This window comes from Patiria miniata, unplaced genomic scaffold (genome assembly GCF_015706575.1).
Source record: "Patiria miniata isolate m_02_andy unplaced genomic scaffold, ASM1570657v1 HiC_scaffold_18, whole genome shotgun sequence".
Lineage (NCBI taxonomy): Eukaryota > Metazoa > Echinodermata > Asteroidea > Valvatida > Asterinidae > Patiria > Patiria miniata.
The window spans coordinates 14,256,800-14,282,547 of NW_024037056.1; the positions used below are offsets into that span (position 1 = coordinate 14,256,800).

The 25,748-nt window shown below is 40.6% G+C and overlaps 3 protein-coding genes across 3 annotated transcripts in view; 1 reads left to right on the forward strand and 2 right to left on the reverse strand.

The window, feature by feature from the left end:
• Positions 1-564: 564 nt before the first annotated feature.
• LOC119724762 (leucine-rich repeat-containing protein 51-like) lies at positions 565-8,234 on the reverse strand. The gene is made up of 3 exons (XM_038195969.1): positions 7,731-8,234; positions 3,112-3,174; positions 565-1,904 (listed from the first exon to the last, which is right to left on the reverse strand). Exon 3 carries the CDS (start codon positions 1,853-1,855, stop codon positions 1,196-1,198), a length of 660 nt encoding a protein of 219 aa, XP_038051897.1. The 5' UTR covers positions 1,856-1,904; positions 3,112-3,174; positions 7,731-8,234; the 3' UTR covers positions 565-1,195.
• An 886-nt stretch (positions 8,235-9,120) lies between these two features.
• On the forward strand, positions 9,121-12,538 carry LOC119724765. Its single transcript, XM_038195971.1, has 5 exons — positions 9,121-9,198; positions 9,651-9,926; positions 10,093-10,239; positions 10,438-10,530; positions 10,763-12,538. The coding sequence occupies exons 1-5, from the start codon at positions 9,183-9,185 to the stop codon at positions 11,440-11,442; spliced, it is 1,212 nt and encodes a 403-aa protein (XP_038051899.1). The 5' UTR covers positions 9,121-9,182; the 3' UTR covers positions 11,443-12,538.
• A 91-nt stretch (positions 12,539-12,629) lies between these two features.
• LOC119724764 (adenylate cyclase type 3-like) overlaps positions 12,630-25,748 on the reverse strand; it is a 40,612-nt gene continuing 27,493 nt past the window's right edge. Inside the window, exons 6-20 of the mRNA XM_038195970.1 lie at positions 25,465-25,592; positions 24,470-24,628; positions 22,134-22,278; positions 21,455-21,538; positions 20,819-20,940; positions 20,191-20,352; positions 19,177-19,381; positions 18,313-18,414; positions 17,817-17,962; positions 16,992-17,109; positions 16,654-16,812; positions 15,787-15,933; positions 15,420-15,642; positions 14,679-14,803; positions 12,630-14,092 (exon numbers count right to left, since the gene is read on the reverse strand). Of these exons, the coding sequence (XP_038051898.1) occupies positions 13,940-14,092; positions 14,679-14,803; positions 15,420-15,642; positions 15,787-15,933; positions 16,654-16,812; positions 16,992-17,109; positions 17,817-17,962; positions 18,313-18,414; positions 19,177-19,381; positions 20,191-20,352; positions 20,819-20,940; positions 21,455-21,538; positions 22,134-22,278; positions 24,470-24,628; positions 25,465-25,592 (2,178 nt within the window). The 3' untranslated portion in view covers positions 12,630-13,939. The remainder of the gene's footprint in view (positions 14,093-14,678; positions 14,804-15,419; positions 15,643-15,786; positions 15,934-16,653; positions 16,813-16,991; positions 17,110-17,816; positions 17,963-18,312; positions 18,415-19,176; positions 19,382-20,190; positions 20,353-20,818; positions 20,941-21,454; positions 21,539-22,133; positions 22,279-24,469; positions 24,629-25,464; positions 25,593-25,748) is intronic.

The window sequence follows — 25,748 nt, forward strand, 5'->3', positions numbered from 1 at the left end:
TTGGTAGTCATTGATTGTTCAGTTGTGCATAATTGATATTCTTAATGTGCCTGTGTAGCCTAATTTGTATGTTGACGACAACCTTTGATAACCTCTGAATTCGTGGTCGGCGGGTAATTCTGCAGGTTGAGGGTTCAAGTCCAGCCTGGGGTTATGGTGCGTGTGCCCTTGGGCAAGGCATTTTCTCACTCATTGCTTCTCCCCACCCAGGAGTAAAGTTAGTACTTGTGAGGGCAGAGATGGTTATTGTGGTTGATTTAGCTGCTTAGCGCCGAAATGGCAGCATCGAGCTGTATACTCCCCAGGAAGCTGAGATTTGGAATGTTTTATTGGCCCAATTAATAAGCAGGGTGATAATGATGTAGCGCAGTTGGGCACCAATACTGGTGGATACGTGCGCCTAAATACGTGCGCCTAAATACCTAAAATTAGCATTATTATAACCATCCTACTTACAACCTTCACCTAGAATGGAATATTGATCAGATTGAGCTATTTATCAATTAACCTAGTTCATTGACTTTAAAGCTGAAATACTCGTAAACATTACTCGTAAAACAATCATTACCATTCATTCTGGAGTTATATTTATTCAGACTATTTTATTAATATCTTTCCTGTTTGCCATTTGTCTACCAAGCATCTTCCTTTACATCTCAAGCAACCCAAAGGGGCAACATTATGGTCCTTATTAACACAGATGCGTACGTCTGTACTCAACCCAAACTTAAGACCCATAGTTTTCCTCCAAGAACTGTATCAACATGACGTCGACAATCGGAGAGAATTTTGGTGGAATTTTTGTCCGTCTTAGTCCTCCCCAGACCCCTCTTTGCAATCAAAACCAGATTCCTCCATATTTTCCTCCAGGAACTGTATCAACCTGACGTCGACCTTGTGGTTCATAATCTGGAGGGAAATTTGGTGGAATTTTTGTCCGTCTTGTTCATTATCCCCAGACCCCTAGCTCTTTGCAATCAAAACCAGATTGATGAAAAAAAAAATTCTTAGTGGCAGATCAATTTTCAGAAGATTAAAAAATGGCACGAGACAACAATGGGTCACAAAACTGCAAAAGTTGAAGCTTGATTTATATACAAATTAAATTACAACTCTATATTACAAATCCGCGCTTACGCTACTTCGCCGCATACAAAATAATTTCAGGATATTTTTTGGAAGATGTAAAACGTTCTTAGAATGTTTTTGGCCGCCTTCTCTTCTTTTCCTTCTTTTTTCCATACCCAAGAAAGTTCACCATCGTCTGGGCTGTCTCACGTTCGGCTTTGGTCACACGACTGAAGTCTAGCGCCCTCAGTTGGGGAATCTTGGTCAGGACATAGTGACGGTACCCTCGCTCACTGTCCACTGGGTTGCCATGGAGAGTCAAGCTCATCAACTTCGGCAAGCACGCCAGTTTCTCGACCTCTTTAAGATCCTCCACGCCGTTGCCATGGAGATACAGTATCTTCAAATTGGGGAATTTCAGTATGACGTCATCCACGTTGACCAAGTAGTTGAAGGAAAGGTCAAGCCAGGTCAACTCCTGGGCGTCGCTGATCAGTGACGTCACGAAGCCCTCGAATCCGTTCCAATCTTGGATCAGGTTGTTGTTAAGTTTGAGAGACACGCATGCGTACTTTCCTTCGTCGGTTTTGCGCAGACTCTTGGAGTTGTTGCGTGGTTCTTCCGCCCACTCTGATAGGTCCATGGTGAGCGTGCCGATGTGTTTGAATGACAGGTCGAGGGGCGGGGCTGTGAAACGAGCCTCTGAGTTGGCGTCGATGACTGGGGTCACTGACCTGGGCAGCTTCTTGTGCGGACGTCGGGGAAGTTGGGCGTAAAATGACGTCATGGTGACGCACCGGAATTTAGAAACTCTTCGATGCCACAGTTGAGGTAACCTGCAATGCAAGTAATGAAACGAAGATCAATTGTCATCAAAAAGTATTTTGTTAACTATATCAAAATGTATACCAGATGGAACATTGTCACGGTATCAGCCAGTGTTGAAAATAATGTGTACAATTAAAGGGAATATACATCATTTGCTTTTGCTGTAATTTTCAGAAATGGATGGAATTGGGGGGTTGGAAATATAAAGCAAATATAGTTACACTGACTTTTTGGAGGTTTTGGGTTCGAAAATGCTATAAAAACCAAGAAAAATGATCATTTTCCTGTAGTCGGGTTCCCTGACTCCATATAAGAAGAAACAGAGCAGTTTACATACATTGGGGAATTGTAAGGTCAGGGAACCAGTCTAGCTGGCTCGTACCCGTTCATAGGTTTGTAATCGATTGCAAACAAGTGCAATGGTCAATTGGGGCCAGTATTTGAAAAAAAAGCCAGTTGTTTCCAACGCTGATCGGCCGATCAGCGTTGGAAATTGATACAAAAATACCACTTTTCTTGAAAATGACAGTATACCAGGCGCCATAATTTTACAGGATGCTTTAGACTGTCATTTACCAACATCCTATTAAGGTATTTCGCAAAAACTTGGTAGTTTTATTTTTCGATGTTTGCAAATGTTGTATATTCCCTTTAAGGATCTTATCGTAGTGAAATACATCAGAAATATAGCAGAATAATGTTTCATGCTTCCATCGTCAACAGAGGGCGACATTCGTGGATTTCAGAATGGCACATTTCGGAGCTAGTAAACTAAGTGTGTAGTTTATCATCAAAACGATAACACAATTTGATGTCCGTAATGCTTGCTAGCCACCTAGCCTACTTGCCATGAGGCGTTTGATCATTTGCGCCGTATCTTCAAGGCCATGAAGCTAATTCGTGAACTATTCCATAACAGTGACTACGATCGATAAATCTTTAATCGAACACGAGATCCCTCCTCGATTGTACATCATTCAGAAGCTGAGTATTTGTGTCTATCCTCTGGCTATAATCTCTTTGGCACACACGCCCATTGCAACCGAAGATATGATCGATTCTACTTGTCATTGTTGCTGAGTAAGGCGGTTGTTTGTTGCGTAGTGATGATAAAAAGTGATCCCAGATCACGGTGGTCTCTTTTTGCTTTATTACTACCATACTGTTTTGGAATTCTGTTGAAAAACTGTTGAAAAACTCTGTCACAATGCTTACCTTTTTTATGTTTATTGCTGCACCAGACCTGATCAGCTATCAGCCATGATGAAACCGCACTTGCTGCAATAAATGATATAAAATATAGTTAGTTTAAAGTCTTTTTTTTCACTTTGGTTCAAACTCCCGGCTGAAAAATTGTCGAACTAGAATAAGAAAGGTTAGAAAAAGGTTGAGTTAAATGTACCAGACGAAAGAAAGCTGACAATAACCTATAAGCTGTCACATCACAGCTGTGTCCAGAAAAAATCTTTAAAACGTAAGAGTGTTAGGTGGCACCTCTCAAGTACTAGTGCGCCGCTTTTGCTCCTTAACAGACTAATGGTATTAGCTGAGAAGTGCGACCGGTCTTTTACACCGTGTTTTGATGAGGTTGCTAAGCCGTCCACTTGCAATCACTGCCCCTGCTCAAATCCGCCCTCGGGCCGCTAGAGACACACCTGCTTCCGAGAATTCCAGAAAATTGGAAGATCACTTGTCACTATAGGAGTCCTTTTTCTCTTCTTAATTGCATTTTGCTCTTAAAATCCTCTTAAGAAACACCCCAAGTCGACCAAGTGCACTCGGCAAACATGCTCATAAAAGTGTTTGAATACAACATTATGTGCTAGAGTGCACCCTACGGCTGTTGCTTATAGGTCTTCTCACCGTCTGGTTAACTACATGCACTTGCTAGACGGCTGATGCATGACTGAACTCAATTCATTTGAGTACAACATTATGTGAAAACCTGCGGCTGTTCTTTCTGTCTATAAGCCATTACATACTAATTGACGGCTGATGAATGACTGAATTGAAGCATCCTACATCGCCGGTACCGTATGGAAGCTCCATAAGCAGAACGAAACGTACTTCGCCAATTTGCCTCTCCAAACAGTCAGAATAGGAGCCAAAAAAATATGCATATTTATATTCCCCATTCATAAACGAGAGATCACACATGCACCTGAGCATCCATCTCCATACTTGACACACAATTCCACTTGATTTCTGAACCAATCATCCAATGAAAAACGACCGAAGAGCAACTGGCGACCTAACACCTGTAACACCCCCCGTCCCCACAGGTGTACCTCTCGCTATGAACCCTCAACTCACCAACAAAAGCTACCGGTAGATTTGCCATATCATCGGCCTCTCAACCGCCAACACCTGCCGTACATCGATACAACAAGTACCCATCATTGTTGCCAAGTGCTCCACTAACGGGTGCTCCAAATTCAATTATAGATTTCTATTTTGTAACTGGAGGGTCTATATCCAGCCTCAATTTTGCAGATGAGTAAATCCAAGGATATCCACAGAAGGGATTAAGTCAGATTTACTAATCCTGTCGACTGGTTGGATCTTCTTGGTTTTATTTTGGTGAGCACTTTGTTGGATTCGGTCCAGGAGTCCGCTTATTGGCCTTAGCAACAGCGTTTGACGGTTGAGTTTGCCTGTATAGAACAGTGGCAAGGCTCGTAATGTGAACATAACACCAGTCAATGAGGAACGTTTGTGCTAGGCGCAATGTATTGATAGTCCTATTTTACGACATATATTCGAAAGTTATTAGAAGACGTTGTATTATGCAAATACTGTCACCACAGTGCAAGACATTTGAGTGATTGAAATCTTTGATAAATGTTTGTTAGATGATGTTATATTATGAGTCTTATTTGACCAACAGTACATTATCAAATGAGTACCGGAAAACAGAAATGTGACCCTCCAGCGCAAAATCAGTCATTTGGACCAAGTTTTGAAAGCAGATTTTGGATTCCTTGGAAAGCACGTGAATAAATGTACAGAATAATGTAAACCAAATCGGACAAAATCGGAGGGAGTTATAGGTATTTTCCGTTCCCAATATTCGGGCTTCGGAAAATTTTACACATCGAAAAACTTGTAGTTAAGGTTTCCCAAATGAACTCCTTTGAAAATGTACAAATAAACCTCATTGAAAGTGAAATATATTCATTATTCTAGCTTCTAAATCTGAATTTCGATATTTTGTGCATGCACAGTGTATTATAGGCTGTATCTCAAAATACGGACGTCCGACTTCCGATGGGTTTTGTGCTGATCGGATCACAAATATATTATAAGTTTTAAAAGAATATTGGGGGGAAATGAATGTACTGAAGTTGTTAGTATTTTTGTAAAGTATTTAGTACTTTGAAATTGTATGATTCGAAATATGTCATGTTTGCCTTTGAATGTAATTGGATGCATATGGTGACCAACATTCATGTTTTCTCAGAACATCTATAGAAATGTTGGCGAATTGTTCTTTGGATCCCCAGCAGTTCAGCGACCAGATTGGAATGTTCAACTTTGATATCAATAAAACAATGTGCGTATGTCAGAATAGGTCGTATATGCCTGGTGCTAAATCACGTGAATGTCCAAAACCCAAGTGACAGTTTTCCGAGACCCAGACAAGCAAACTCAATCTTGTGCATTCTTCTCGACTTTCAGGATCGGTGAAAGACGCCAGTGTTTGTCCCGTCGCTAAGGTCGGGACCTGGTTGCTAGGCAGTCACGTAGATCGGTAATAAAACACGCAGGTCGGAAAAAAAATCCACATTATTTTTCTGTGATTGGATAAGTATTTGTATCGCGCGGTGCGTCATAATTGGTAAATAAAGTCATCGTGTTTACAGTATATCCATGTGGTTATTGAAACAGTCACAGACAAACGAAAGAAATGGACAAACAGACAGACATTTGTATTGCACAGTAAGAATAAACAATCGAACATGTTAGCAATCCAAAATGTATTCTTGTAATTATTTAAATAATTTGTAGCAACACTACAAAGAAAATAATAATCTGGCAAGAATGTGCACCTTATTGTCAGTTTCCCTTTTTATTGATTTCGTGATCTGAAAAAAAAAACCACTAATTTTTGTTGGTTTTCAGTGACGTAGTCTGAGCGTCAAATATCCAAATCAATAATGGTAATTTCCGTTTCAACGCGAATGGGAAGACTTTAATATTAACAGGTGAATAATATTCACCTGTTAAATATTTGATTCAGTCGCATGGTAAGTCAGTTATTTATTGCTACAATCCTTTTGTTTAGTTTCCTCTGTCATTTATCTGATCATAAAGTCGTAGTCCGGCTTTCCAATCAAAACAGGTGTTTTCCTATAGTGAGTGAAAGAACTCATTGTTTTTCCTGGCATAGAGTTATGTTGATAGAGCTTTGAAAATAATGGAGAAAAAAATACAAAAATCACACCTGCTTGCACTTATCAAATCGAAACAAAAATATCTATTTCTCTTAGTTAAGTTATCTAAAAACAACATAAAGGTAGAGCCAGCGTAATGAAATGTCCACGTTATGGATCACAGAATTAAAAACTAAGCATGCATTTTCTTTGTTTTTACATAAATGGTGTGATATGCGGAACAAATTATGTAAAAATACCGTATGCAAACAGTTTGAGACACTTACGTGACACATCGAGTCCTGTGATCAAATAAAATGCATCTAAAAGAATCTCAAACCCTGCAAAGCTTCAGGTTACTCCTCTGCATTTTTAAGTCAAATCCCACAAAGCTCGACTACTCAGTCATAAAAACTGTTTTCCTTGTCCAAGATTTGTTTTGCAGATTATGGACAAAAATCCGTGAACCTACCTCACGATTTTCTGACATAAATCATCGGCATGACAAACTCAGTCGTGACGGACAACACAACTTGAGTGTCTGTCTGGCAATTTATTCTCCTCTTATTTACTATCAAAAACTTTGTCACTCGATTTATCACTCGTTTTGATGAACAAAAAAGAAGGTTATCTCAAACCGGACGGAACGATAACCTCTTTATTGAAATGATTTTGTTCCTTAGACCACGACAAAGCAATGTGCAAATAGCGGAGTTGAAAGACAAGTGTTGACATAATACTTGCTGTGATAAATTCTTTGCCTATTATTTCATATATAATGGGGATAGTCAGGGAAATAATAAATGTGAGACATAATGACGCACTTGTTGTGCTTTATACTCCCCTTCTGCCGTTTTGTGTGTGCGCGATTGTTGTACGATGTATGTAGGGTTTATATTTTATGGACCGCTAATTCATTAATGTTGTACAACTTCGACATTTAACAAGGCTCTCTTGAAGAATAAAGAGGTAAAATGATCAAAGGGTTAGATAGAACATTTAAGCAAGTTTGATAGATTGTGTGATTGACTCTTTCCTTCCTGATTTAATCCCCAAAAAAGCTCAGTGATTTTTGCTCAAGAAATGTTACATTCTACGAAATTGTCTCAAAATGTAGTCTTTATTTCAGGACACTAATGAATTAGAGATAAATTCTGACGTTCTCACATTCACAATTCCGCTTCACTGCCATGTCATTATAGCGAAGGAAATATCTCTGTCTGAAAAAAATGGAAAAAGTATGGTTTTCACGTTAGTGGATGGTCGTTGGGTAGGCGTTGCTAGGCTGTACACGCCCTTCAAGTGACAAACCTCCCCGCGCCGAGAAGAGATCGTAACAAAATCCTCTGTTGATATCATATATTATTATTATTTTCTCTATTTGAAATGAATACAAGCAGGAAAATTGCCTACCTGACACAACAATTTCTGCTGTTTGGTACAGAAGAGTTAATGACTCACCTAAATGTCTTCTCTCATAGTCAGCGAAGCAGATCTCGTCTTGTTTCAAATGCCGTGGTTTCTTAGCTCACGGACCTGCTGATCAAAGTATTTCTCGAGATGATTCCACAATGCGCCTGCACCCGCTCCAACGAGCCTTCTGTTTATGAGTTCACCCGTCCACTGTGTCGATGTCAAAGCTGGGGACAAGTTATCAACGCCCGTGCGTGAACGGGTGTCAGGGACCGTATCAGAATACTCAAAACTTATTATGGAAGTAGCGTGGGACACATGCGAACATAGGTTGTTATGAGGTTGGCATTTTTGGAAATAAGTGATCTGCAGAGATTTGTCTTTTTACCATACGTGTTTTTAAAGCGATTGGGAAAATGCCAATGAAACTCAGTGCATTGACGTACGTCTTGGTAAATATGAACTAGAGACGTCATAAGTAGGGATAAGAATAAGAAGGAGAAGCATTATATTCGAATACCATCCCTTCTTTAGTTTACCTATTAGCCTGAAGTGGACCTACTAACGAACAAAACACTTTCAATCGGTGAAAGTGTTGGTCAGTGTTATGGGCCTCGAGATGAACTCTCAACCAATCTCCACTTCTCAGAACCTCTCTCGTCTCTGTTTTGCAAATATTAGTGTTTGGGATCTGTCCTCACAGAAAACTTGTCAATGTTTGCACGCGAGAGCTGGGAGGGTGTACAGAGGTTGATGGACATGATATTATACAAATAGCCATTGTGGCTGAGGACAATGATGTTATGCCCATGAACAAATTGTCCAGATGATGCTTACTTGTGTTGTCAACAGTGCCAGAGGCATCATCACCAATACTTCTTATTGATAAACTTCAAACAGTTTTTATCGCTAGAAAGTGTTGACATACATGTATCTTATCCGACCGCGATTTCAAGTCTTTATGTTTACAAGACAAAGTAAACATCTCGGCAAACTTTATAATCAGCGACCTCCAATGTTTGTTAGAGCTTGTTACTCCTGTCACTGCCATTTAGAGTTATCTTTTTTTCTTCTTTTTTTCCTTTTTACCAAGTGGTAGATAGTAATAATTTAGTAATTGTAATGTTACTTTAGCAGCTATGCAATTGTTAATATTTTCTATAAGAAAGTGAAGACACGGAAATTGGTAAATATTTAAAGACATACAGGATAGGAAAATCCTCGTTATTTTGATGATGTTTGGCCTTGGATACGGGATGACATTTCTACGCTTTGTTGACAAGTAAGAAGCTGTTAAAGATTTTGACGTTTGGATGTCAGTGAAAATATTTGTCTAACATCCGTCACTGGCACGATAATGGATGGGTACACACTCACAGAGACAGACAAACAAACATAAATCGAAAGAAATGACCGTTTAAGTGTCGAGGAAATGAAACAAATCAGTCGTGAATCGGTTATTGCTGGGAAGAGGGTTCGGTCCGAAGGAAAGATAGGAACATGGATCAAATGAAAGGTAATTATAAATAATGATGATATCATATCAAGAGATACCACACCATTTACAGACAATACTTAGACAAAGTAACAAGAATGTTAAGTGACATTTTCTGACGTACATTATTATATATGGATTGTATTTTCAAGACTATTATGCAAGAAACTAAGTAGGCCTACTTGTAATCATTTCGGAATTTTTTTTTTTTAAGGAGCGTTTTTTCTCCATTTACAGCGATTTCAATTTCGTGAAATAATTTCATTTGTCTTAAATGAATAAAAGACTTTATAGTGGAAATTTAGGAAATGTTATTTAGTTTTTCAGTACGATGACCTGTTTTCAACTGGCAATAAGTTTGCTGCTAGCTTAAGCTTGCAAAGTTGCTTCGAATTACAAGCGAGTACAATTTATTTCTCTAAATTTTAGTGATATAATTGATTAATCAAAACAATTATCCATTTCCCAATCAGAGCCAGATTTCCTGGAATGTCTCCAGAGAGTTGCCGCCAAGTTGAAGCGAAACGAGTGGAAGTTCCTCGCCGTCCGCCTCGGCCTATCCAAGGCAGACGTCGACGACATTGCCCGAGCGCACCCGGGCAACTATTCCCGCCAAAAGACTGAGATGTTGCTGCTATGGAAACGGAACTATAGGGAGTACGCGACGGCGGATAGGCTCGTGCGCGCGCTCGGAGAAATGGGTGGGAAGGGTGGTCAGAAAAGACAAGAAGACAAACCAGGTTCTGAAGGTAAGAGATACTTTAAGTCAGTCATCTTATGTTTATAAGAACTATATCATATCGCATTTTTACGTTGTTAATTTAATCGACAGTAAGTCCTTTTGAATTTGTGTTAATATTTATTCGATTTTTGTATTTACTTTTATAGTAAAACCGTTCCATTCCGAATCATCAGTTCAACAAAGGCAAATAACGCCAAGAGAAAACCAGTCAAGAATGCGGGATAGTTCTCAGAGTTTCTTGTCATCAGCCGTGCAGATACGGGGCCTGCCTCTTCCGATACAAGAGAGACAAGTGTCGCCTAGAAATCTGTGGCGATCAGGTTGGTTGAAATTTCAAATCTCATATTTCGTCGGGTCAGTGTTGGTTAGTCCTAGAAATTGAAATTAATTTCGTTAACAGTCAGCTACAACGCAGTTGGATCACAAAACTCCTCTTATTATTACATATATAATTTCCTTTCTTTGAATCTAACATATTGATGCTCCAAAGATGATAATTATTTTGTATCTCTATGAAGGCACCATGTCGTTTCCTGGACGGTATGCGTCCTCCCGTCAGAGTAATGAGTCAAGATGGAGGAGGGCAGTCTCAGCCACGCCCCCAAAACAAGGTAAGCCAACAAAAAAGTAAATAATATTTAATTCTTATTTCAGTAACACGATAGCAAAGTTTTATTTGAATCAAATCAAGGAGAAATCATGCGATTTTTTATTTACAGGAATTAATATTGAGGTTTAAGTGAGAGTTGGTATTTAATCAAACAGATTACTTAATTGGAAATTGGAAATTTGTGTGAAGAAAAATTGTAGTTAAAATAGATGTGTATTTATTTTTTCTTGTAGGCAAAATTACCATTGAAGTTGATATACAGAATATCTCCGTTCCTCAAAAAAACCTTCCCTTACTGCGTAAAAATCCTGAAAAGTCTGCTGTAAAAAAGAAAGTTCAGGTAGTTGAGCTTCCCCCAACCATTGAGAAAATCAGCAGTGTAACGGACGCATCGACAGGGGCGGAACCTGTTCCAAAAGATGCAAGAGGTGTTAAACAGCGTAGAGTAAGATGTAGATGCTCCATTCATCGAAGCAAAGACGAAACTGATAGTGATGAGGAAGAAGTCGAAACCAAAGACCCCTTTGACAATCTCCTCAAGAGCCTCCAAGATCCCTTCTTCCGACGACTCACGGGAGGCTCTGCAGAGCTCGACACAGCTGTCGACCAACTGGAAAAGATGAAAGGCCTCTTTGTCGACGAAGCCAAACTCAAATGCATCTTGTTCACCTGCAGAATCACAGATATTGACGGCTTGGAAAGAATATGGGAAGAATACCAAAATGGCGGCCTGGTAGCCATGTTGCAGACTTCACTGGTGACGGACCAATCACTGGCGTCCGTCGGCGCATGCGGAATCACGCTGGCGGTTCGAATGTGCCAAATCGAGTACCAAAGGTGCAAGGATGTTGTATTAGGCGAGTGTTGTAAAGAAAGAGGTGATGAGCGGTACAAAGCCAAGGAACCTGACTAATCTTGTTCTTAACACGCTGTTTCTAAAACTTGGCAGTAGCAAGAGAGACCCAGAATCAAATGCGTGTTTCGCCACACCAGCTACCGTAGGAAGGTCAAATACTTGTCTTCATTTGCAGCAGGGTCCTTCCATTCACGCTTAAAACAGACAAGCAAACCAAGCATTGAAATGAGAAGCACTTTATTAATGATTGGTGTGACTTTATTCTCATTCAGAAAGGACAAACAAATTATCTCAATGAATAACCGACCACAAGTACGTATATAAATAAATAGACACGCATCTTTTAACAACAGAGAAAAAAAATGGTTTCGTTTAAAGTTGACATTCTAGACAGTGTTAAGGCACTACTAGGCATACGAATCGTCACATGATTGCAATATGAAATGTAAATAAGTGGTCACTGACAATTTGTCCCAAACATAAAGCAGACATGATAAATACAAATATTGATGACGTAATGAATACAAAGAGTTTTGTGTTAAGTAAAGTGCGTATACATGTGTATGGTTTTCTCAAATGTTACACAGCTTTAGCAATTAAATAATTTCAAAGAATATGTTACACGAAGTGAGACTGATCCATTTTATGCATATGCAATTTCAAGGCACTTTTAATAAACAAAGAACGAGACTAAATGCGTTGACACTTGACTATTTGCATAATAGGCTCAGTGTCACATGGCATGTCACTACACAAAGTGATTAAAGGCCTAACTGGTGAAAACCATCTTTGCGCACTTCGACATTTTAATGGATCGATCCGGTAAGCCCCGCCCACTGCTCACGTGAGGATCAATACATGCGCGTCTATTAAAACGCCACACTGCGTGTTCTAGACGCGCGCGTCGTATGCAAGCGCACGCCTGTCGGACATTAATCAAGGCTGTGATTGGTCAAAACATCATAGGGTGGGGCCTAGCGGATCGGTCCATCGCAGCAAGGAAGAGCACGCTTTCTGCCTACGGCTCTTCGCTGGTGACAGCTTATACATTGCACACTAAGTAGCGCACGGGAACCAGCGACATATAACCTACACGTTCACTTTGGCCTCTAAAGGATCTGTATGTAATTTTCGCCGTATCTAGTGCTCCTGAACAAAATGTATAAAATACACACAAACTACTTACAGATGCTGTGCACAGAAACGCAATTTTGAAAACACATAGACAGGTGTTTCGATATCTATTTTGTAAAAAATAAAAATGATTTTAAAAGGTACAGTATATATAGATCAATATTTTAGTTTTCAAAACAGACAATGCAGCAAGAGATGAAACACAATATATGACACAAGTGGAAACGTCACAAAAACCAGTGAGTAATATAGCTGAGGGGTTTTTTTTCTCGGAATGTTTTTTCCTCAGCTTGAATTGTTAAGTGAAACTGAATATTTTTTTACTCCTTGAATTTGGTCATTCTGTATTGGAAAAGAAACGTATCAGTCAATTTAGAGTTGAGCATAAAATACTCTAAATGCCAACTTCCAATGTCAAAGGTTAATGATTCTGAAGATTTATGTCCATATTTACATAATAACGCAAGACTGATATACAATCAAATTTTAATGTAATAATTTCAACGATATGATAAGGAATTGCACAGTTCAGGTGTTATTGCAAAGGTGGCGATATATATATACTCAATGTAATCTTATATTCACACTGTACACATTTTACATTAGAAAAGGAATATGTCTATAACTTATTTGTACAATACCATCAAAATACTTTTCTTTTTTGTGAAAGTTTTTTTGATGTGTTCTGGGCTCTTGTACGTTCTAAGCTTAAGACTATCTGCAATCGGAAAGGGTAGATAAACGAAGATATGTCACGTAAGAAACGTCTCACGTGACTTTACGTTTCAAACAAGTCACGTGACATTACATTGCATCGTGGGAACTTTTCTTTGTTTAATATTTACACTGAAACTTGCCCGCTAATAACTTTATATTCAGCATTATGTACACCGTGTTCAGGCAGAACAAAATCGTCATATAATTCACATTTCTCCCCTTTAAAAATCGTCAAGATTGTGTCCTTATCTCATCTAGTTCATTGTTAACTGTCATTCAATCTAAAAGTAAATTGAGGTTCACTGTCCATTTCTAATAATTATTGATGGCCACTATATAACTTTCTATTCATCCAGTTCTATTCAACTACTTCTTGAATGGTCTATGTACGCTATTTCAACAGGATTTAAAATTTAGGAGTACATGCATAAAACCTCTTTTTGATTTCTAAATCACAACTTGGAGTGAATACGAGATACATCAATGAACTCTGCAAAATGGTCCACAAACTCCTGATGAAAAAAGGCACAAACTACGGTTTACTTCCGATTCGTGTGATTGGAAAAGAAAAAAAATGCATAGGGCTATTGTATAAAGCATCGTGCTCAACATCAGTTTCCGTGAGAATCTCTTTTCCGTAATGTACTGCCTACTTTTGGTTATGCTGAAAGGCATTGATGGTGCCCTATACTACCATATTTGGTTATACGACCATATTTGGCAGCACGTCAGCCTTCTCCTCCTTGCCGATGAGGTAAAAGGTCAGGAGTTCACCTTTGCCCTTGACCTTGACGTACCCCCTCTGTTGAAACTTGAAGCCGAATCTCTTCAGTACCTTCATTGTTTCCTCGATCACCTGAGAGTGCGAAATGGTGTCAGTTAGGTATATTTTAGGTAGTTTAATTGATAGCGCTGTTGTACGAAAATACCTTCTAGAGACAGAAGTCATTGACCTTTTGTACAACACGGTATAAGTACTATTAAAACAAGTTTAAAAGATTACGAAAAAATCTGAAAACTTGGCTCAGACACAGCATTCGTCATCTACAAACACTAGCTAGGGCGTCATAAGGCCGATTTTAAAGCGCCCTCTCTTGGCAATACAGGCCACGAACCTTAAAATAATCATACTCGCTAACTTTCGTAAACAAAATGTTAACGTTTACTTTCACTGTACGTTTTACAGATTTGTAAACATATTTTTTCTGTCTGATGTCTGCACTGTAAAAACAGATTGTTGAACATAACCAATCATTGTTTGAAATAACCAATTAACGATTGGTTATTATGTGTCCAACCAATCGGTTGGTTGGACACATATTAACAATTGTTGGATATTGGATATTTCAACCCATGATGGGTTATGTTAACCAATATTGTGAAACGACTACTGTCAAGAAATTTACCTTGATCGTGACAATTTGTGTATCATTTTCTATTACCTGTATATTTCCAGCTTTTCCAGTACTTTCCATTCGACTTGCTACATTGACCGTGTTCCCCCAGATATCGTAATGGGGCTTCCTAGCGCCGATCACCCCAGCGAGTACTGGTCCGTGGTTGATACCTGTGATAAAGTCCCAAATACACGATTAACCTCAGTAGTTTTTGTGTCTTGTGGTATAAATGTTATCATATTTGTCATTTGGATGGGAGCCAGTCAGTATTAACGAAGTTGCAATAGTCTCAATCATCTTGTCTGTCGATCAAACAGGAGTATTGACCAATTAGGTCACGACATTTGGTCAGGTGACCACAATAGCTCGGACAAACTCAGTCATTAGCGTGTGAGAAATGAATACAAACTGAAGGTGGGCGGGGCTATTATGGCCAAATCCAGAACGGCAAAAAACGATATTTTTGCCTGGTCGAACGGGACCCGAATGTTGACAGCAGTTCGGCAATTTAGGATATTTTACTCAGTCAATCTGTCAGTCAGTGGCTCATTCAGTCAGATGGCAACATACTAGACCTTTTAGGTCCAGTAAATATAGTGGCTAAGACTTATGCAGTTTTCTGAATTCCCAAATTACCCTGGGTTTTAGAGCATTAGTGATACTAAGTCAATCAATCACTCAGTCAGTCATTCAGTGACTTAGACAATACCAGTCAGTGACTCAGTCAATAGACTTCAGCCCTTCGAGTCTAGCAACAACAGGTTATGATTGTTGTTTTTTTCTCACCAACTTTCATGATGAAATTGTTGAATGATTGCTGGTTGATAGTGTCCAGGGTGTCTCTAAGAGCGAAGGCAAAGTTGACCAGGTCGGCCAGGTGCTGCCATCTCTCCTGTTCCCCCTCGTAGATGATCTTCTCTGGCTCGGCAACCATCCCGGACGACGCCATGTAGGTGCTGGAGATGGTCTTGATCTTGCAGATGCTTCGGAAACGCACGGCTTTCAAGAGCTGGGAAAATCAGGGAAAAGGGAAGTTGAAATGAGGACATCTTGACGACCTAGCCCTAACCTTTTTTCCATTATTCACAATGTACAATTGTGCAATGTACTCATCGTCCAACACTCACACGTCGTCTCTATACCCGTCGCTTACCGTGTCAAAATCGCTGATGATCTCATTCAAAAACCTCAGGCACTCTGTTCCCTGGTTATTGATGGCGTCTTCGCTGTAGAACTCGGAGAAGTTTGGAATAGAGGCGAACATGACACCTACTTCAGGGTAATCCTGGGCGTATAGATCCTGAAAATTACAGTCGGAGGAAAATGTTCTCATGATGCAAACAGGTGTATCTTATTTCTGTTTTCGTTACTTGTTCACAGACATTAAATTTGGTTATGTAAGAACATTGTGTACACTCACATTTTGGGCTTAACTATAAACATTGTGTAGCCACTGTGAACTGAACTGAGAAATATGTTTGCTTGTCCAAAGGGGCCAGCCCAGTGCTCTATTTGTTCCTATTTGACCGTCATTGTAAATTACACTTGCTTAAGCCTCGCTCGGCCAAATTGATTGACTCGGATGACTACCTAGACCCCTTAAAAAAACTAATCTTTGACCAGCTTCGCTGTGCTTGTTCTACACAACCTCCGAGGACAGACACACAAAGGGAGATTAACAGATCCTTTCAGTCCTCGGGAGTTTGGTCTTTCATTCAAAACGGTCCCCTGTAGTAGGTTTGTGTGCTTAGTCTATGGGAGAGTGTTACATTACAGGGACAAAAGAAAACACAAAGCATTGTCTTCTGGAGTATAGTAAAACAAGAGTGCCTAGTATTGTTACTTAATATCCATATTTTGATGGTAGTTGCACTACTTCTGTGCACTTTTGAATTCATGAGTGAGGTTGTAACTGAAATGTATACACTCTCTGTGTTTCAGTGTCATGACCTTTTAAAGTCGTGTGTCAGGACAATTCTCACATGGGCACCATTCCAACGTGGGACATTTAAACACTCACCTCGTCTTTACGTTTACTCTGCAAGAAGTGCTTGGCTACGTGAATGGGCATGATGTTTAGAACCAGTTGCTCGTTGCGTATCCGCAATTTGCCCACCTCTTCCTTTTGCTTTCGTGCTTCGTACTTCCAGAAAAACAGTAGCCTATTCGTTGTTTCTAACTGCAAAAAGAATTTTGTTTGGTAATTCAGAATTTAAAATTTGGACTCTGTGAGATACTTGCTCATTCATTGTATTGCGCATTTCTTGTCTCAGTCGCTAAAGAGCCTTCGATAGTCGTTAAAGATGCTTGCTTGATACAGCTGATGTGTTTTTGTAAAAGACGACAAAAATGACTCACAAATCTGTTGTAGAAAATGAGTGCGGCTCCAGCAGCTAGCAGCTGGTAGGTAATAATGTATCGACTGGGTAAATCATTGTAGTAGTCTTTCTCTTCCTGTCCTTCTTTTGCCAATAGCCTGAAAGACGAAAGAAAGAAATCTAATTTTAATGGTGCAACATTTATGTGTAAACAATTGACTCAATGCAGAAACAGTAGATTGCCTTATGTGACCTACTCATGAGAGCTATAGACCGCTTGCAGATGCGTTCGATAATCGACGCGCGAAGGCGCGCGACGCCATGTTTTGGGACAGGCGTATATCTATCCATGCACATTTTGTCCCATAACATGGCGTCGTGCACCTTCGCGCGTCAATTATCGATCGCGTCTGCAAGCGGTCTATTGAAGGACAAAATCACGCGCACATACCGGTTCGCGCGCGTGTATGACGCGAAAACGCGTGACTGACTCCTTTTGTGCGCGCTTATGACGCGGAGACGCTCATCTGTCACCTTTTTGACAGCCTCGACTCCATGGGCGCGTGCGCGTTCCTTCGCGCAAGGCATGATGGGAAACAACATGGCGCAGCAAGATCTCGTACCCATGGGAACGAGGTTGCCTTTTTGGGTGTGCTTATGGCGCGGAGACGCGCAACTTTCACCTGTTTGTGCGCGCGCATTGCGCACGCGATATAAACGCACGTGAACGTGGACGCGCAGTAGCAGTGGCACTTAAGTGTCCTTCAATAACTGCTGAGCTTTACATTGTTAAGTTGGAGGCAAACTTATGCGAGGATTCACCGATAGTCCATTTTCGTATCGCAATTTTAGATTGTTTACTCACTCGGCTTGCTCCTTATTGTACTCGTCGTATCGGACAAACAGGTCATTGTAGAATAACAGATTTAGTAGAGCGTACGCTGAACCAATGATCACAATCAGTAGCATCTTAACGAACTGTGTCACTTGTATCATCACTGTGATGGCCACCTGGTAAACAGGAGAAATCAAATATTCGCTGAGTTGGGTTATGGTTTTCCCAATCCCACGGCTTCAACCCCATGCAGCTTCGGCTTGTAGAGGTCTTTTTGCCATGGGTCTTTTGACTTGGGTATATACTTTGTCTTAACAGAGGCTACGCTTTGATACGGGAATATCACATGTAAATCGAGTTGAAAGTCTTCCTGTTAGGTTTGGACAATGAGATTCCTGACCAAACCGATTCAAAGCCACTGACGAGGCCATGGTTTGGGGAATGGCCATGGAAGCTTGTTGATGCTCTTATACTCGGTTCGTTTGCGCAATCTTTTTCGTAAGGACTAACTGATCAAATGACTAACCAGCACAAGTATTCCCGAGTAGGTGTAGTACCGTAGGTAGATACACGAGGGATTCTGGGTGTCGAGTTCTGTAATTGGGTTTTTTGTATTCTCACAAACAACCTGTGGAATGAAATGAAGCGTACTAAATTATAACGAATCAAAACAATAAAAGCGGCCTGACGTTCGGATCTTAACGAGACCTTCTTCGTACAAGAAACAAACATGTAGCGTAGAGTGGTGAATTTCTATACTCTCGAGGACAGTGGTTTGTGTTTCCATCTGTACCTGTGATACAATGTAGTGCACTCTCCTCAGACTAAACACATAACTGTACGATCGAGGACCGTTTTCAACAAAGGACCCAACTCTCGAGGACTGAAAGGATCTTTTGTTCTCCCGTTGTGATCTATCCTCGATCATAAAGCCATACAAGAGCTCAAAAGCATGCAAGGTTGGAAGGAGAAAACACGAAGGGGGGGGGGGGGTAATAGGGGAGAGACCCATGAGGGTGAAGATCAAAGCTAGGAATGTAATAAAAGTACGAGCAAAGGACGGATTAAGTAGGAAACAGACCAAAAGGAATTGATATTTAAGGGACATAGCAATGTGGGTGAAGATCACATGGGAATGCCGTAGAGGGACGAACAAATTATAATGAATAACATTTGCGGCCAAAACCATAGAGTTGTTATCTTTAACCGGTTGGATAATTACATTAAGAATGTATTATTGTAACAAAACTGAAATTTTTGCCATATTGCAATAATATTATTGAGCGGACATCGTCACTGTTATATTTCAAGCTGTTATCACTGCTACTATAATCTTTCTTAGGATGCAAGATGCATTAGTGTAATATATACCGCCCTCTGTCGTTCTTACCATGTCCACAATGTCTGACGCTGCCACGGTAACGGCGACGCACGTGACTATCAGCGTCCGCGCCACGTACGTGCTCTCCATCCAGCTGGCCACGCTAATGAGCACATCCGGGTATCTTTTTCTGAAGCTGGTTGCCATCGACGTGTAGAATATCAGAAGGACCAGAAAGATGCCGACGCCAAAAGTTACGTAACTTGTCGTTGTTCTTAAGAGGGGAAAACAGAAAAGCACCGCATAAGACTACAAGAGGGCTCGTTTGGGTTGCATATGAGCTAAACAAGGTACACACAATGTGTAGTCTGAAATCTCCAAAAGATGCCTTACCCTGGCCCTCACCGTCGCATCATGTCATTAATCATTCCATATGCAAGTCCAGAGAATTACTTCATTAGGGAAAGCTGCGCCGTTTGCAGGAGGATATAGTGACTGACAACTACCGTCTCGAAGATGCTTACATTTTGACTAAATAAGTTCCCGTATATCTATACTGATCTGCCTAAACATGAGTTTAGATGACATTCTTTGTAGTGCCAATGCTTGCTTTTACAACTGTTTTATAATAGTGACATTAAAAAAAAATCGTCTTTACAGCACGTATCAAGAACTTCGTTTGTTCCAAACGCTATACACCTGTTCAATAGGTATGTGAATAGGTAATTATTGATATTACTGTCTAAAGAGCCGTCAATTCTTTTTCAATATGTCATTTTTATGGTGTTGTGTGCTATGTTGACTTAAGAATTTGTAATGCAATGTATCGTGGTCTTCTCAGTTTATACTGTATTGTATTGGTTTATTTTTTTGTGAGTTATAGTGATCTGTGTATATTGTACTATGTATTGGTTTGATGGTTTTATGTAATGTCATTGTTCAGAAATGCCAGTGGAAGCTGAATTTCTATACTTTTTAGTGTGCACAATAAACTTGAATTTGAAATTTGAAAATCGCCTGGAGTTGAATTTGAATCTCCACCCTCCGAAACGTTGTTTGAATTTTCTTTTATGGATGACTCACCTCGGTAACACTGCCAGCTGTACGCAGAAGCCGAAGATCATGATGATGACCGCGCAGCCCATACCGACCGGACTCTGTCGCTCCTTCTCCCGATGAAACGTCTCCTCTAAATTCTTGTCTTGGAACCAGAGGGTCAACCGCCGCATGCCGCTCGTCTTCTCTCTGTGTTCAAAACGAAGATGGCAGATCAATATAATCCATGCATTACAGGGAGCTATGAGCCAAGTAATAGCTGTGTGCACGGCCTGCTGAGGGCGCACTAACAAATAATCACTTCGCTGGTCCCTCGACGGTTTAATGGTTCATTTTCCATTATAGTGAGTACAGGGAAATGTTAATGTTGCCAACACTGAGTTGAAAATAACCCGTGTACAACACCAGAAAGCCAAAGATGACGTCAGGAGGAAATCTAAATTTAGTGCACTGACTTAAAACATGGTTTCATTTGTGGAGATGTTGGTTTCGATCCATTGTTTATCGTTCATAAACCCTACTGTTAAAATAATGTAAGGCGTTCATTTCTGGGGGGTTTTAACACCAACTTCTTTCATGTTTGGTGCGTGACAGGTGTTGACATTAGCTTGTTTGAAGCCACTGGCTATGCATGTTATTACGTTTTTATACTTACGCGTCTGTTTCTCTTTCCACCAGCGCCTCGTACAGTTTGCGGTTGGTAATTCCTTCATCAGGTCTGGATTCCGTTGCTCCCTCCGCTTCAAAGGTGACTGTCTTGCCGTTTGCGTTCTCAGCCTGAAATTATGAGGCAAATTAAACCAATGGATGTGCGAGACGGTGATACTAATGTAAATAAGCTGCTGTGAGCATTAATGTTGTTTGAGATGTGTAACATTGCAGATTTATGTAGCTAGGTAGATGCTACTACATGATATCACTAAAGACGGGTTTTATCAAGTCATACCAATATTGCATTCGTGGAAACTGAATAGATGAACTTATCTAAGCTTACGACAACGTCGCTACGTGGGCGTCAGGCATTAACAAGACAGGGTGCACTGTAACCTCATAATGAGATGATGTGAAGAACACTATGTTGGTTGAAGTGCTCTTTTCAAATGATCTACGTATCTATGTCTTACCAGCGACACGAGTCTTGATGGCGCCAAAATTGTCCTTCATGGTCGGCGCTCTTTCTTATTTTCAACGTTAATGCACTACTCTGATGAGAAATTAAGCTATCTCTTTGTGTCATTTTTTATCTTCTTTTTTTTTCCCGTGAAGGAATGGCACGGGCTGTGTACTTTACCTTTTCATCACTTTCTTCTTCCTCTGATTTCTTGGTCGTCGATGCGTCATCTGAGAGAATGATGGAGTTGAAGGCAGCCGCTTTCTGTAAAAATGCACCAAAACAACCCATGCAAGTTATTAACATCGACAACAATTAAGCAGAGTTTCGAAAGAAGAGTTCGAGGCAATCGTTTCATAAGTTTGAGGGATTTGAGGGACCACCTCGGTCGCACAAAAAAATGTATCTTGTACTTTGTGATAGGACGTTTCTTTATTAACAACCTACGACAAAGGTTTTGTCTGTAGCGGCTCAGTATTGGTCGTGCACACTGAGGACTTTGCACTGGCCTCTTTGGCTTGTACCCCTTTCTGTTCCTCTCATTTGACACGTTTTCCAACCGAGGACCTATTTCCATCGACCGAGGGCCTACGTATTTTGTTCTGCGTCCTCGGTGTATACAATAAAGGTGTAAGTCTTGGATTTCTGTGCTCACAAAGGCAGAGTATCAAGCCATTCCGAAACTAGCATTCCGAGCTACGGCTATACGTATGTTATCAACGTATTCCAACCATGGAGGAAGGAACACAAACTTCATGTTCCAACGAAATTGTAATTATCGAAGATCTCTAGATGATAGTCCTATACAAGATCTTCAGCTAGGCCCATCACAGGCATTATGGAACATTTTCTTCCTTACCTGTACACTGTCCTTGTTAACCTTAATGAGGTACGTCTTGATGCCCCGGTCCTTGATGTAATCGTCTCGCGTCTCCCCCTCGCCTGGCTCGATCTCAAACTCACCGTTGAGAAACTCGAAGGTGTCCTGGGAGATGTGCACGCGACTGCGAGTGGGAACGAGGAGAGATTGATTAATGTAAATTGTGATATCATGTGAAGGGTTCGTGGTGGTGTTTTGTAAGTGCGGCTGAAATGTTGATGAAGATTATGACTGGTCTAAGAGAACCAATCTTCGCGAGGCCCCGCCCTCTAACGGCACCGGCTCCGCCCATCCCCGCCCTTACTGGCCACGCCCCTGCACCCCGATCTCGACACTTGGTCATCATTTCACTAGTGAAAATCGCTCGCAATCTAATGCGACCAACAAGGACAGAACAAAATATCTGTAAAAAATAAACCACATAGGTCGACTAATAAGCCCCTCTGGGATTGTAAGAGCGGTCGAAGTAGGCGTTGTGTTACCTTCCTAGCTGGACATATTGATTTGATTCCGAGCTCGCCTATTGCACACATGAGGTTGTTTATTAATCCCTTTTTAATGGTGATTTTTTTTTTGAACTTATAATTAGATCCCCTGGGTTTTCCACCCACACCCATCATTTTCTGCCCATAAGAATCATGTATCTATAGTTATGATGATCTCAATACAAGAGTTCTTGGAATCCCTCAAATTATCTTATTTTTATAGCAAAGAAAATAGGATTGAGAAGAGAAACAGTTGAAGTTGAATGTGTCCTCTTTCTTTTTGGGTGACTGAGGTGTCTTTAGCGAAGAAAATCAGTTGGAATACTAAGCTGTGACTACTTCTTGTCTTTAGCAGCAATATCTGTGCTCATGAGCTCCGTGAAGTCGGAGGTTGCAGACATGAGCTCAGCACAAGATTTGATTACGGAAGATTTAACACATCAAGTCTGGGCCATCACCTGCCGCTGCCGTGGCCGCTCAACGGTAATGCCAGCGTGTCAATAAACCTGGACCGAAGGTTTTTACCCAGAATGCCAAGTCAAGCATCTAAATCCACTCAACCCGGAAATTACAATCAATAGTCCTGCTGAGCATTGTCTAACGTGCCGAGATTACCTCCGTGCCGAGATTACCACCGTGACGACTTTGCGCTCGCGCAGTTGGGCTTGCACGCGCAGGTTTTCGCGCACGCATGAACTAAGCCGGCTGATGCGAACAAATCCAGCACGAGGCAAGTTTAAGCACATGATCCGCCGCTATTACGTGTTTTTTTCCTCAATTCTTGTCCTTTCCAAATGGGTGAGAATTTACTGAAATGAAGCGCGACTTTCCAAGGCCATGAGGAAATGTCCGGTCACAGTTTCTGGAGAAAATGATTCTGAATAAGGCAGACATTTTTGCTTCTGTTGTTTTGTATTTTCAGTACAGAAATTCAGATATTTCTGTAAATACGGCGTTCGGGAATTTTTTTTTAAAACTAATTTCAGCGAAATAAAAAAAAGACATTAGTCTTATTGATTACCAAGCTGATGGTTTCTGCTATTCTAGGCCTTGTGTTCTGACTTCTGACATTACTGTTGTGTTCTCGGACACCTTCCATTCTATTTGAGGATTTTTCATTTCCCGATGACAACAAATTTCCTTGCAATTTGGAACCGCTCGCCCACGCGGATTCGTTCAAGGAAATGACTATGTGTCAGCACACATGTAGCCACTTTACTCGGACGAAAATTGGATCGTACCATTATCAAGACGAGACTCTTGCATCTAGGAAATGAAGATTTCTACTTCGTCAAAAGACCTTCTGATTTTCAGGCAATGTCCATTAAAATAATTGAACGTAGAGTCGAGTGGTTTTGTCCGTAATTTTATCCCATTTCTTGTTGGTTCTTATTTCTCTGCGATGAAAGATTTTAATCAAGAACTAACTTCGGAAAATTGCCATATTAAAAGGTTTAGAAAAAAAGTAACCGTTCGTATTGAGGTTCTGATGTTGTGTATTGATTAAATGACATGAGTAAAACATGGGTAGACTACAAAACTGCTTTGGTTAATATAGTTTTGAAAAAAACTTATTAAGCAGAAAAAAAATTTAAACCAGCTTTGAACATTCGAGACGTTGGGTAACACAAATTCAGTTACTGTTTGTAAGGTATTTTTTTTCTTTAAAATAACAAAATTCAGAGCGATGCCTGCATATGCATATCTCATGAATATTCCCGCCAGACTCCATGCAAATGGCCAGCACCCACTGTATGTGATTGGCCAGTACCACACCAGTACTCATACGTCAATATATAATATTTATGATCTCATGAATATTCAACTCACCCCGGTATCCCGCCAGACTCCATGTGATTGGCCAGCACCACGGCAGTGCTCCACACGTCAAACTGCCACCTCTGTTGACCCATGACCCCGGCCAGCACGGCGCCTGTGTGGATGCCAACGCGCATGTCCACGCCAGACTGCGTCTTTTCCCTCACAGCGCTGTATAACCGAGTTACAGTGAAAATAAAATTGGTAAATTTAATTTGTTGCCAATTTGCAGGGCAACAACACGGTAATTTACCGGCGGTTCAGTAAACAACGATCTGTCTTCGTATAGAAAAAAATCGATGGAACAAGAAGTATTTTCTAAAAGGCAAAAGTAGCAGACGTCCCTCTTGCGTTCATTATGTGGAATAGTGTACCTTAAACCAGTTTGATGGGACTATGGCACCTAACAGAAAATTTGATATATCTGCGCATCAATTAGTTGTCCCAAATTAATTACCATTCAATTGAAAACACCCGAAATAACTCGCTGTTATTTCAAAGTCAGTGTGTTTGTTTGTCCCGATATCCTTGAAATCGCTGCCTGGAATTTTCAATTAATGAAGTTGCCGACCATAGTGCATTATTATTCACTCAATAATCTTAAAATTCTGAAAAGTTTGAAACTCAAAATAACAAAACTAAAAAAGACTTACCCGACGACCCAAAATTCGAAGCCATTACCTTGTCATCACGCTCGCGCACAGGTGCTACGTACGCGCGCACTCAGCGCTCCTTTGACCAAGAGGGTTTTCGTATTACACGTCTATGTACCCTCGAGGTGCATAGATGTGCACTAGTGACCTCATTGCTAGTCAATATGTGCATACTATTTCACTTATACACCATGCCTGTGTTACTACGCTCATTCGCTGGTGGAACGCGCGCACCTATAGTGCCTCTTGGCAGGAAATGGTTTTCATATTACACGTCTGTGCACCTTCGGAGTGCATAGATGCATGTTCTATGAACCTGATTGCCAGTCAATAGTTGTATATATTTTCACTTACGCTATAGCTACCACCATGTCTAGTCCCATCTGCACACAGCAGGCAGCATGATCAGGTCGCTGCTCAGGCACGCCGCATATGCAGTAGTAGCAATCGCCTAAGATCTTTATCCTCAACTGGTGGTGTCTCTGAAAACAAAAACAAAAACCTCCAAAGGTTCAGTTTTGTTATTTCCTTCCCAAAAAGCCGAACTTTTAGAAGATCTTTCCTTTTGCTAGAACCCTTCTAAAGTGTCTTTAAAAAAATCTACCACTTTCCCGCTTAAAGAGTTCAAGGGGCGTTGG